Source organism: Leucoraja erinacea, chromosome 18 (genome assembly GCF_028641065.1).
Source record: "Leucoraja erinacea ecotype New England chromosome 18, Leri_hhj_1, whole genome shotgun sequence".
In the NCBI taxonomy this organism is placed as follows: domain Eukaryota; kingdom Metazoa; phylum Chordata; class Chondrichthyes; order Rajiformes; family Rajidae; genus Leucoraja; species Leucoraja erinaceus.
The window spans coordinates 20,929,986-20,943,492 of record NC_073394.1 but is presented as its reverse complement, the minus strand read 5'-3'; the positions used below and the strand labels follow the sequence as shown (position 1 = coordinate 20,943,492).

Sequence of the window (13,507 nt, the reverse complement as noted above, 5' to 3'; positions counted from 1 at the left end):
TAGGTCATAAAATAAATGTTCTTGCTGGTAATTCTACAAAGTTGTTAATAACCTTCATGTTATTCCAAAGTAAAGGACACTTGACATGTATGGGGCTGCATGGTGATACATAATGGGCCATAGTTTACTGCCAAAATAACATTGAGCTTACAGTGTTCACCATGAATTAAATGGAAATGATGCACTAACTTAGCTGAGAGCAGATTCTTGGCTGATGGTAGCAATCCAAATAGAAAGAGCAAATCATTGCCTTGATCAGCATAACAAATTCAATGAACAGTATAAGGATACTCAGTTTTCAGGGCTGTTACAAACTAAACTCATTAGAGAAAGTCATAACCATCTTATTCACTGCATTTTCTTTTATGAAGCTTCAGCTTTCTCTTTGTCCACTTTATATCTCTCTTTTAACCTGATTTTTTTCCCCTTCTCTTTATTTTCCTTCCTTCATATAATTTGACCACGGATTCACGTACACAAACTAACAAAACTCTCTCGGTCTTTGCTTTGTTAATTCCACATTCCTGCAGTCTGTTCAGTAAGGACAAGGCCGGTTATTGTACCTGCTCACCAATGTTCTGGTTGCCCTGTCTCCGTTTAATACCATCTAATTCCCTCAGCATTTTGTGCTTCCTGGTATTAAATGGGCAAAGGCAAGTCAATAATCAATGGAAGATTATGTTTATTGGCCTGCGTCAGCGGGCTATGGCTTGAAGCCTGGCAGTAAAATAATGGATGAAGCTCATTTGGATCCAACAGGCATACTATTCATCTAGCCTAACCAGAACTAACTAAATCAGCACAGATTATTTCCAATGCAGCTGAGCACAAAGCTGACCTACATATAATTTATTACAAACACGAACTGCAATACAGCATGAGGTTTTATGGAGTGATCTTTTATTCAGCACCCTCAAACATCTTCTTCCTGCCTTCCATTCCAGCCTTCTCCTCAATATTCTTACGCCAGTCTCCGACGTCCCGCAGGTCCTGAGGAAAGAGCGATTTGTAAACATTATAGAACGAAATGCCATAAAGTGATGACATGACCTTTGATACCACATGCTTCCATCAGTAGAAGATTCCATCCACACTTCACACTGACTCAGCTCTACCTAACTCAGCTGGGTCGATGTTATATGCGCTTATTTGTGTCATGAGCAATGCCAGTATCTAGTGTCCATCCCTAAATGCCCCTGAACAGTGGGAGTCAGCCATGTTGGTGGAGGTAAGAGTCCTCACATAAAGCTGAGACAGTTTAAGAGTGTCAAATCTGTTCACTCAAGGATATAGGTGGATTTGATGGGATCTTACAAGAATCCAGTACTTCCCTAGATGGGGCGGCGCAGTGGCGCAGCAGTAGAGTTGCTGCCTCATAGCGCCAGAGACTCGGATTCGATCCTGAATACGGCTGCTGTCTGTATGGAGTTTGTACATTCTCCCTGTGACCACGTGGGTTTTCTCTGGGTGCTCCAGTTTCCTCACACACTCCAAAGACGTGCGGGTTTGTAGGTTAATTGGTTTGGTGAAATTGTAAATTGTCCCTAGTGTGTAGGATAGGGCTAGTGTATGGGGTGATCAATGGCATAAAGATAGTAGTTTCAGATTTCATTTAGTGACTCCAATTGAAATTCTCCAGGTGTTGTGGGATTTGAACTTGTGTCTCTGAATTAGTGGTACAGAGCTCTGTCTTTAATCCATGAATCAACCATTATGTTACTGTACCTCTTCCTCCAGCAACAACTGTTATAGGATGGAACCGTCCAGTAAAACAGCCTTTATTTGTCTGTGGTGTTAAGACCAATTATCCCACCCATGATGTGACTTTGGACACACAACAAGGAGCATCATTGAATCAGATGTATCATTGTGGAGATATGCAAGATAGGTGCAGAAGTTGTGTTTTAACCTAACCTAGAGAGGGAAGTCAATAGTTTAGTTTAGTTTTGTTTATTGTCACGTGCACCGAGGTACAGTGAAAAGCTTTAGTTACCTGCTAACCAGTCAGTGGAAAGACAATACATGATTACCATTGAGCCACCCACAGTGTACATACATATGATAAAGTGAATAACATGAATAATGGTTCGTGCAAGATAAAGTCCAATAAGTCCGATCAAAGATAGTCCGAGGGTCTCCAAGGACGTATGTAGTAGCTAAGGACTGCTCTCTATTTGTTGTGAGGATGGTTCACAGTCCAATAACAGTCAATGGTTCTTTATTGTCACTTGTACAGATGTGCAGTGGAATTCTTTGTTTTCTGAGGTAGAGATGAAGTGGTAAGAGGTTTGAAAGGGGATCTGAGGAGGAAGTTTTTTTTACCCATAAGATGGTTGGAATCTGAAAGACTGAGCGATGGAGGAAAATGAGCCTCATAAGACATCACCCGTAGTCAGGATCGAACCCGGGTCTCTGGCGCTGTAAGGCAGCAGCTTTACCGCTGTGCTACTGTGCATTCCAGTAGAGTCACAGAGCCAGAGTCATATAGTCATGGTCATAGAGCAGGCCCTTCGGCCCACCTTGCCCACACGGATCATCATGTCCACTGTTTGGCCAATATCCCTCTGAATCTATCCTGTCCATATTGTTGCTGCAACTCAATATGGTCAGAGGTGAATGTTTAGTTTAGTTTAGTTTATTATTGTCATATGTACAGAGGAACAGTGAAAAGTTTTTTGTTGTGTGCTATCAAATCAGCGAAAAGACCATACAATATTACAATCAAGCAGGCTAAAATATATTGAGACATAATAATGGGTATGAGGTTTAGTGCAAGATAAAGTCCATTTAAATATATTTTAAAGCTCTCCTATGAGGTAGATGGGAGGTGAGGACCGCTACCTAGTTGGTAATAGGATGGTTAATTTGCCTGATAAGTAGCTGGGGGAAAGAACTGACCCTGAATCTGGAGTTAGTTAGTTTAGTTAGTTTAATTTATGGTCACTTGTAGTGAGGTACGCTTTTTACGCTGTATACATTTTCAAGCTCCTGTACCTCTTGCCTGGTGGGAGAGGGAGTGACTGGGGTAAGACTGGTCCTTGATTATGCTGGTGGCCTTGGCGAGACAGTGTGAAGTATAAATGGAGTCGATGGAAGGAAGGTTGGTTTGAGTGATGGTCTGTGCTATGTCCACAACTCTCTGCAATTTCACATGGTCTTGGATGGATTTGTTCTCAAACCAAGCTGTGATGCATCACAATAAGATGTTTTCTATGGCACATCTGTAGAAGTTGGTGTGTATTGTTGGGGACATGCCGAACTTCCTAAGCCCTCTGAGGAGGTGGAGGAATTGGTGTGCTAACTTGGCCACTGTTGTGTCGAGTGCTGTAATGTATGGCAACAGTTGGTATTCAGGGCTACTGGATGAGGTGAGGAGGAACTTCTTCCGTCAGAGGGCAGTGAATCTGTAGAATTCATTGCTGCAGACGGCTGTGGAAGCCAAGTCAATGAATATTTTTAGGGCAGAGATGATAGATTCTTGATTAGTTCGGGTGTCAGCGGTTATGGGGAGAAGGCAGGAGGATGGGATTGAGATGGAAAGATAGATAAGCCATGATTATAAACCAGACATAAAAACAGCTTTTTTCCCCATGAGTAGTAGCTCTACTCAATAACCAAAAATCTGTAGCCTCCTTTTGCTCTGGTATTTTTATTTAATTCACATATTTAATTGATCATGTTTTATTATTAATGTTTTATGTGTCATTCCTAAATGTCACTGTGTGTCATGGTTTTCCAGCAGCTGCAGTTCACAACAGGTAATCCTCCGACATTTTCGCCACCTCCAACAGGATCCCCACATCTTCCAGTCTCCTCACCTTTCGGCTTTCCGCAGAGACCGCTCCCTCCGTAACTCCCTGGTCAATTCGTCCCTTCCCACCAAAACTACCCCCTCTCCTGGCACTTTCCCTTGCAACCACAGGAAGTGCTACACTTGTCACCTTACCTCCCCCCTTGACTCCATCCAAGGACCCAACCAGTCTTTCCAGGTGCGGCAGAGGTTCACCTGCACCTCCTCCAACCTCATCTATTGCATCCGCTGCTCTAGGTGTCAGCTGCTCTACATCGGCGAGACCAAGCGTAGGCTTGGCGATCGCTTCGCCCAACACCTCCGCTTGGTTCACAATGACCAACCTGATCTCCCGGTGGCTCAGCACTTTAACTCCCCTTCCCATTCCGAATCCGACCTTTATGTCCTGGGCCTCCTACATGGCCAGAGTGAGGCCCACCGTAAATTGGAGGAGCAGCACCTCGTATTTCGCTTGGGTAGTTACACCCCAGCTGTATGAACATTGACCTCCAATTTCAGGTAGTTCCTGCTTTCTCCCTCTTTCCTCTCCCCTTCCCAGCTCTCCCACAGCCCACTGTCTCTGCCTCTTCCTTTCTAGTTCCCGCCCTCCCAACCTCCACATCAGTCTGAAGAAGGGTCTCCACCCAAAGCTTCACCTATTTCCTGCGCTCCATAGATGCTGCCTCACCCGCTAAGTTTCTCCAGCATTTTTGTCTTCCTTTGATCTTGCAGCATCTGCAGTTCCTTCTTAAACCGTATGTCATGTTGTTACTTGCGGGTGTAGCACCAAGGCAAATTCCTTGTATGTGAATATACTTGGCCAATAAACTTATTCATTCATTCATACATTGAATGGTGGAGTAGACCTGATGGGCTGAATGGCTTTATTCTGCTTCTAGAACCTGTGACCATGAACTAGCTAGTGGGAGGATGATTTGGTTGCCTGTTAACAGATGGTGTCATGAGAGCAAGCACCATAAGGACCAGCCATGCATTCTGTTGGCGATGACTTACCTTCTCCTTCTCAGTGTCCTCTTTCTTCACCTGCTTCAGGTTGGCTCTCAGATCCATGGACACCTTGTGTTTGGAGCCCAGCAGTGCACGCAACATGGCGTCGGCTGACATGCGCACTCTCTTGAGGGGTGGCCTCTTAAACTTGCCCTTCAGGTCAAAGACTTTCAGATTCAGGTCATCAATCTGCAACATTGACAGATTCAAGGGTTGGCACATCTACACCTAAATAGAATCCAAAGGAAAATCTCGGCTGCAAACGTTACAACCAACATTTTTACACAGAGGATGGTGGGTGTATGGAACAAACTGCCATAGGATGTAGTTGAGGCAGGTACTATCAAAACGCCGACCAACTTGCCCCATCCACATTAGTCCCACCTACCTGCATTTGCCCCATATCCCTCCAAACCTTTCTTATCCATGTACCTGTCCAAATGTTTCAGAAATGGTATGATAGTAGTACCTGCCTCAACTATCATTCCACCGTTTGTGTAAAAAAGTTACCCCTTAGGTGCCTATTGTATCTTTACCCCCCTCACCTTAAACCCGTAGATCTTGATTCCCCGACTCTGAATGAAAGACTGCATTTACCCAAACTAATCCTCTTAAGATCTTGTACACCTCTATAAGTCCTAGCCTGCTCAACCTCTCCTTATGGCTCAGGCCCTCGAGTCCTGGTAACATCCTCGTAAATCCTCTCCGCACCCTTTCCAGCTTAACAACATCCTTCCTATAACAGGGTGACCAAGACTAAACACAATACTTCAAATGTGGCCTCACCAATGTCCTGTACATTTGCAACATAACGTCCCAACTCATATTCTATCATATCCATGAACTATCCTTGGCATTCAAAATGCCACTCCATAAAGGAAGAAAGATAAGTTGAACATATTCAGGAAAGATAATCATACCTCTTTGGCTGTCTTAGTAACTTTGATTTCCATGTCATATCTCTCCTCATCAACCACATCGATAGTGCCATGAAGCTTTTTGCATATCTCCTGTTGAGACAGATAGTAAGAATATTTAGCATTGTGCTAACTCAATGTCTTGTTCTTCATTCTGAAACTGGAGTGCAGTTTAAAGTACACGCTCATTTTTACTGAAACTAGTGGACAAGTTGGGAGCTATAGGATCAAGACCAGAAATGTCTAAAATGGGGAGAAATAGCCGCTTGACTGGGAAGGCTTTCGTGAATTCTTCCACTCCATATTGGCATGGGCGAATGAGTACTAGAAATTAAAATGTGGAAGAAGAATTGTCATACAACATTTCTCGTCGGTAGAAACAAGGAATAGCAGATGCTGTTTGACAAAAAAAAGACATGACCCTTCCTCAGTTTGAAGAAAGGTCCCAAACCAAAATGTTCTCCAGAGATGCTGCCCGGCCCACTGAGTTACTCCAGTGAGTTACTACTTTGTGTCTTTTTTTGTAGTTAACCAGAATCTGCATTTTCCTGTATCTATTTTTATTTCTCAATGGTGCTCCAATTTCTTCCCACATCCCAAAGACGTGCGGTTAATTGGCCCTCTGTTAATTGTCCCCAGTGTGTGGGGAGTGGTTAAGAAAGTGGGATAACATGGAACTAGTGTGAACGGATGATCGATGTTTGGCATAGGCTTGGTGGGTCGAAGGGCCAGTTTCCATGCTGTTTCTTTCAATCAAAACCATGTCCAACAGAGGAGGACCTGAAAACGTATTCACACTATATCTCCAGTTAACCAACGTCCCACTAAAAGAGGAGCATAAAATAACAATTTCTGCAAAATGGCTGCAATTTCTTGAGATGGGGGAAGTGTTTCTGAACAGGGGATCCATTGAGCGGCGAGAATATAATGAAGATACTCCCATCACGACACTACAATGTTTATGGACTAAGTTGGTGTGTGGGGTAAGTTGTTGCAATGAATTGAGTTCAGAACAGGTGAAGTATCAAAGTCAAAATCTCCAATGGACATTTTATGTGGGAGTAAGTGACTCATGATTAATTATCAACTACATTTTACAAGTAAGGTAATATCCTGAGAAGAAAGGGATCTTTAAGTGAACATGGATCTTTAAGTGAACATTTTATACTAAATTCCAGAAACACCATTGATAAATGAAGCAATATTTTCATTGATAACAAAGATTCTTTTCAAAACTATAATCTCCTTCCACATTGATCTTTGCAACCAAACTAAAATCTTTCACTTAGGTTTCAGTTTATTATTGTCACATGGGAAAATCTTTTATTTGTATGCTATTTAATCAACTCAATAATGTTTATTTTTTAGTTTAGTTTAGTTTAGAGATACAGCGCGGAAACAGGCCCTTCGGTCCACTGAGTCCGCACCGACCAGTAATCCCCACACTAACACACTCCTACACACACTAGGGGCAATGTACATTTATACCAAGCCAATTAACCTACAAATCTGTACGTCTTTGGAGTGCAGGGAGGAAACCGAAGATCTCGGAGAAAACCCACGTGGTCACGGGGAGAGCGTACAAACTCCGTACAGACAGCACCCGTAGTCGGGATCGAACCCGGGTCTCTGGCGCTGAAAGTGCTGTAAGGCAGCAACTCTACCGCTGCGCCACCGTGCCGCCATTTAGGTTATTATTGCCACATGCAGTACAGTGAAAAATAATTTATTTGCATGCTATCCAATCAAATCAAATCAACCAATGTTTTGGTTTATTATTGTCAGGTGTACCAAGGTTTTGTGTAGTGTACTATCCAGTAAAATCAGATCATACTATACATACATATGATCAAGCCAAACACAAATACAATAGGTCGGCAAAGAGGAAGATACAGAGTGCAGAATATAGTTCTCAGCATTGTAGTACATCTGTTCTAGAGACAAAGTCCAATGTCTGCAATGAGGTGGAGGTGAATCGGACAGTGCCCTAGCCTATGCATATGGTTGTTGAGTTAGTACATCACTGTAAGTTATCACTAGTGTGAAAATGAGTGGTAAAATCTGTTGAGGGAGACAATGAGAATATGGGGAGAATGAAATGGGGATAGTGTGGAATTAGTGTAAATGGGTGAATGATACAGAAGAGAAGAAGCTGTTCCTGAGTGTGGTGATGCGCACTTTCAATCTTCTCTAGCTTCTGCCTGACGGGAGCAGGGAGAAGAAAGACGACCGGGGCTGGGACAAGCCTTTTTGATTAATCTGCGGAATTCATTACCACAGACGACTGTGGAAGCCAAGACTTTGTGCATTTTTAAAGGGTCTTGATTAATAAGGGTGTCAAATGTTATGGGGAGAAGGCAGAAGAATGGGGATGAAAGAGAAAAAGTTGGAACAGCCATGATAGAATGGCAGAGTAGACTTGTTCTGCTCCTATGACTTGTGAACTTAGGTTGGCTGCTTTTTCGAGGCAGCATGAAGTGTCAATGGTGGGGAGTCTGGTCAGTGTGATGGACTGGGGATGGCACAGTAGAGATGCTGCCTTACAATTTCAAAGACCCAAGTTCGATCCTGACTACGGGTGCTGTCCACACGGCATTTATACATTCTCCCCGTGACCTGCGTGGGTTTTCTCTGGGAGCTCCGGTTTCCTCCCACACTCCAAAGACGTGCAGATTTTTTAGGTTAATTGGCTTGGCAAAATTGTAAATTGTTCCCAGTGTGTGTGTAGGATAGTGTTAATGTGTGGTGATCGCTTGTTGGCGTGGACTCGGTGGGCCAAAGGGCCTGTTTCCACGCTGTGTCTCTAAATTAAGCTAAACTAGACTGGGCTACATCAAATTCACTGTAATTTCTGACCTGATAATGTTATACTTGTATAACATCTGTGGACTCATAGGAGCCACCAAAGCTAGATTTTGTTTAAAGAAAATTAGGTTGAAGTAACCTGTAAGTCTGCCATGGAAGCCCCGGAAATCTGCAATGGTGCGCAATGTTCTCCCATGTACCTCTCCTTCTCCGTTATCCGATCTGCTTCCTCCTTCTCGATTGCACTTTTGGCAAGTGAAAGCAGTAAGCTCTGCAAGACAAGTGTGATAAAGCCTTCAGTTACAGGGGAAATAATCACAACGGACAAGGGGAAAGTGTGCAATCGATTGGAAAGGTTACCTTCAGGTGCATTCTACGAGATGAGGTCATCTTGGATTTTTTCTGCTGTAATAAATAAACAGAGAACATGAGAATGGATCGGAAGGCAAGTTGAAGCCAGATTAGTGTAAATCACTGCATGAGCAGAGGGACATGCTGTTATTGTGCAGTAAATTCCAAATCAGCAGCTAGAGCAAAGCTGGGCCCTAAATCCCATAGTATTTTAAAATCCAGAGTTGGTTCCTCTGGTTTCCTCCCACATCCCAAAGACGTGCAGATCCGTTGGTCAATTGGCCCTCTGCAAATTTCCCCTGGTGTGTAGGGAATGTAAGAGAAAGTCGGGTAACATAAAACTAGTGTGAACAGGTAATCGATGGTCAGTAAGGACTGGGCGGGCCAAAGGGCCTGCTTCAATGCTGTATCTTTCAGGTGGCATAATGGTACAGCTGGTAGAGCTGCTGCTTCATAGCGCCTGAGTCCTTGGTTCGATCCTAACCTCGGATGCTGTGTGTGGAGTTTGCACGTTCTCCCTGTGACCGCATGGGACATGGATAGGTGACGTTTCGGGTCGGGACCCTTCTTCAGACTGAAAATCATATTCTCTAGAGATGCTGCCTGACCTGCTGAGTTACTACAGCACTTTGTGTCCTTTTCTTTATCTGTGCTATTTGTTTCACTCACTCCTTACAATTGTGTGTTCTGCATGAAGTATAAAGTGTTCCCTGAATGTTCTATTACACGGTGACTCAAAGTGCCAGAGCCCCGGGTTCAATCCTCACTACGGGGGCTGTCTGTATGGAGTTTGCACGTTCTGCCTGTGACCGCGTGGGTTTCCTCCGGGTGCTCTGGCCCCCCCCTCCCCTCCCCCCCCCACATCCCAAAGACCTGCAGTTTGGCTGCTGTAAATTGCTCCTAGTCTGTAGGGAGGGGGTGGATGAGAAAGTGGGATAACATAGAACTAGTGTGAACGGGTGATCGATGGTCAGCGTGGACTCGGTGGGCCGAAGGGCCTGTTCCCATGCTGTGTCTCTAAACTAAACTAAACCAAAGGAGTTGTACCTATCCATGTTCTTCAGAGATGCTGCCTGACCTGCTGAGTTACTCCAGCACTTTGTTTTTTTTGTCTACATAGCCCTATCATAAACACTTTTACAATAGTGGCGTTTAAGAGAGCCACGTGGGTATGCAAGGAATGGAGGGATATGGACCACATGCGGGCAGAGGAGATCAATTCAATGTGGCATCATGTTTGACATGAACATTGTGGGCTGCAGGGCCTGTTCCTGTGCTGTCCTGTTCTATGTACAATGTTTTTAGGCTTATTGCTGTTGTAATATTATTATTACACATGTGATAATACTGTCTGCAGTGGAAAATGTATGTCTTTACCCTCATCATTTGTAATTACAGATGCAGCCTACACCCAGTAGGATGTTGCCTATAAACTACCTGTGGATCATTTGCCAAAGGCACAGAGAGTTACTATGATCACCACTCACATAACTCTGGGACAAATTAGTCATGCCAGGGGATATACAGGAATATTTCACACACCTAATATAGGGTTAGTCATAGTCATGGAGACAAAGAGTGATATAGTGTGGAATCAGGCCCTACGGCCCAACTCGCCCACACCAGCCAATAATGTCCCAGCTACACTAGTCCCACTTGCCTGCGCTTGGTCCATAGTCCATATCCATCCAAACCTGTCCTATCCATGTACCTGTGTAACTGTTTCTTAAATGATGGGATAGTCCCAGCCTCAACTACCTCGTCTGGCAGCTTGTTGCATTCACCCACCACCCTCTGTGTGAAAAAGTTACCCCTCAGATTCATAGTAAATCTTTTCCCCTTCACCTTGAACCTATATTCTCGATTCCCCTACTCTGGGCAAAAGACTCTGTGCATCTACCTGATCTATTCCTCTCATGATTTTGTATACTTCTACAAGATCTCCCCTCATCCTCCTGCGCTCCATGGAATAGAGACTCAGCCCAGTCAACCTCTCCCTATAGCTCACATCCTCTAGTCCTGGCAACATCCTCGTAAATCATTTCTGAACCCTTTCAAGCTTGATAATATCTTTCATATAACATGTGCCCAGAACTGAACACAATATTCTAAATGCGGTCTCATCAACGTCTTATACAACTGCAACATGACCTCCCAACTTCTAAGCTCAATATCCTGACTGATATCCAAAGTGCCAAAAGCCTTTTTGACCAACTTATCTACCTGCGACTCAACCTTCACGGAACCATGCACCTGTACTCCTAGATCCCTCTGCTCTACAACACTACCCAGAGGCCTACCATTTACTGTATAGGTCCTGCCCTTGTTCAACTCCCAAATGCAACACCTCACACTTCTCTGTATTAAATTCCATCACTGCCCACCTGGACAATCGATCCAGATCCTGCTGCAATCGTTCACAACTATCTTCACTGTCTGCAAAACCACTAACTTTTGTATCATCAGCAAACTTGCTAATCGTGCCCTGTATGTTCTCATCCAAATCATTGATGTAAATGACAAACAGTAACGGGCCCAGCACCGAACCCTGTAGCACACCACTAGTCACAAGGCATCCAGTCTGAGAAGCAACCTTTCACCATTACCCTCTGCTTCCTTCAATGGAGCCAATTTGCTTTCCATTCAGCTATCTTTCCTTGGGTCCCATGCAATCTAATCTTCCAGAGCAGCCTACAATGCGGAACCTGGTCACATCTTCATAAAAAATCATTCAGATTTGTGAGACACGACCTCCAGCATACAAAACCATGCTGACTAAACATCCTAGTGAAAACTTTGTTAACGTGATGTTGGAATGCAGAGTGTGATTGTAGCAAGCTTTAGGTAACACAGTGAGTGAGATCTTTGAACCATGAGTTAAATTGCATTTACACCAGCCTTAATATTATCATGCAGTCAAACAATTTGTCGCAGGTCAGACATCCAAGACAATACCTCGTCGCTGTGAAGAGAAAGAACAAGCCATTAGATTCCAAGCTAATTCCAGATGTCATTGTTTATTAGACTTTAGACATACAGCGCGGAAACAGGCAATTTGGCCCAATTAGTCCCTGCCGACCAGCGATCACCCTGTACACCAGCACTGTCCTACAATGTGTATAATTTCACTGAAGCCAATTAACCCACATATCTGTACGTCTTTTCAACCCTTTCACTATTTGGTAAGTTTCAATGAGGTCACCCCTCATCCTAAACTCCAGCAAGTCCAGGCCCAGTGTTCATCACACGTTCACCCAATCATCCCTGCGATCATTCTCGTAAACCTCCTCTGGACCCTCGACAACACCAGCGCATCCTTCCTCAGATATGGGGCCCAATATGTGGTTGAATATAAATTTAACACATATTTCCTGCCTTCCTGATTTGGCCTTCTAAAGATGAATGTCGTATTTTTCTAAGGCCTTATTTACCAACGCTGCCAATTTTTATGGTGGTTCTATATCTTTAGATCCTCTTTCTTTGCCCCCTTATCCTATTCAGATTTTTGCTAGCCAAGTAATGATTTTTTAAGTATGCCTTTATCCACCCGTTACCTGGCACACATCCTCTTGCCTCTTCTCTCTCCAGAGCTTTCTCACCCTTCCCCCCATCCTCCAGTTATCAGTCTGAAGAAGTGTCCCGGCCTAAACCTCCACCTATCCATGTACTCCAGAGATGCTGCCTGACCCGCTGAATTACATCAACTCTTTGCAACTATTTATTTGTAAATTAGCATTTGCAGTTCCTTGTTTCCATATAACGCCTGGTCTTCTTATGCACTTAACTGTATTGAAATTTGCCAATTGCAAGCCCATTAAATCAGACATTACAAATTAAATTATGTAAAGCTTCAGGTAATACTTACTCTCCCATTGTGACGGTTGTGTTTTATGACCCTGTGGATAAAGAACAATTAAGTTACTAACTTAATGATTTAACCTCAAATGTTTAGGTATATTATTGTCAAGTTTACTGGGGTACAGTGGAAAGCTTTGTGTTGTATGTTATCCATACAGATCAGTGAATACTATACATAAATATAATCAAACTTTAGTACAATGGATAGCGCAAAGTGCAAGATATTGTTCTTAGCGTTGTAAGGCATTATTGTTTATTTTATGACTTATGTTCATTGCAAATAGTCTTAATTATTTTAATTGAGGGCCTTAGAAAATGATTTCTTTTGTTCAATAGGCACAGTTAGAAGACCAGAATTTGCCAAATAAATTAATTAGACAAGTGAAATGGCAATTGTAAAAATCAAGATTGCAGGTTGAAAATAATAATTATAATGTTGGTGGATTTTGGTCACAATGCTTACATTCCATTTAAACAATATGGAGATGGGGAGAAGGAATTCTCAATAGCTGAGTCCTGATGACTTGTAATGGTTTTCAAAACCAGACCCTAGAGGGAAAGATTAGCCGTGTAGAAACCGAATCCTTTAGAATGGTTGGCATTTTGGAAATTAATTTGAGAAAGTGCTTCTAAATTTGGTTTGAACGCGAAGGGTAGCAGATGCTTGGTGGAAGCATTTCTTAATGTCAATCATTCCTCAGAGCCCCACAGTCTAAGACCAGTGGCAGGTGGTAGACACGCAACTGTCTGAGGGACATCCTCCCTCCCGTAAAACTGA

General features: G+C 43.3%; 1 protein-coding gene across 1 annotated transcript; it reads right to left on the bottom strand.

Moving 5' to 3' along the window:
• Positions 1-878: 878 nt before the first annotated feature.
• On the bottom strand, positions 879-8,980 carry LOC129705748 (troponin I, fast skeletal muscle-like). The gene is made up of 5 exons (XM_055649525.1): positions 8,881-8,980; positions 8,660-8,791; positions 5,719-5,808; positions 4,805-4,987; positions 879-990 (listed from the first exon to the last, which is right to left on the bottom strand). The coding sequence occupies exons 1-5, from the start codon at positions 8,947-8,949 to the stop codon at positions 901-903; spliced, it is 564 nt and encodes a 187-aa protein (XP_055505500.1). The 5' UTR covers positions 8,950-8,980; the 3' UTR covers positions 879-900.
• Between the last annotated feature and the right edge of the window lie 4,527 nt (positions 8,981-13,507).

Bases quoted from the DNA above. Each gene is read 5' to 3' on its own strand.
- LOC129705748 (XM_055649525.1), bottom strand. From the start codon at position 8,949: ATGTTCTCTGTTTATTTATTACAGCAGAAAAAATCCAAGATGACCTCA. The intron at 8,792-8,880 runs GTAACCTTTCCA...CTTGTCTTGCAG, and splicing joins CTCGTAGAATGCACCTGAAG to AGCTTACTGCTTTCACTTGC. The intron at 5,809-8,659 runs GTTACTTCAACC...CTGTCTCAACAG, and splicing joins CTTCCATGGCAGACTTACAG to GAGATATGCAAAAAGCTTCA.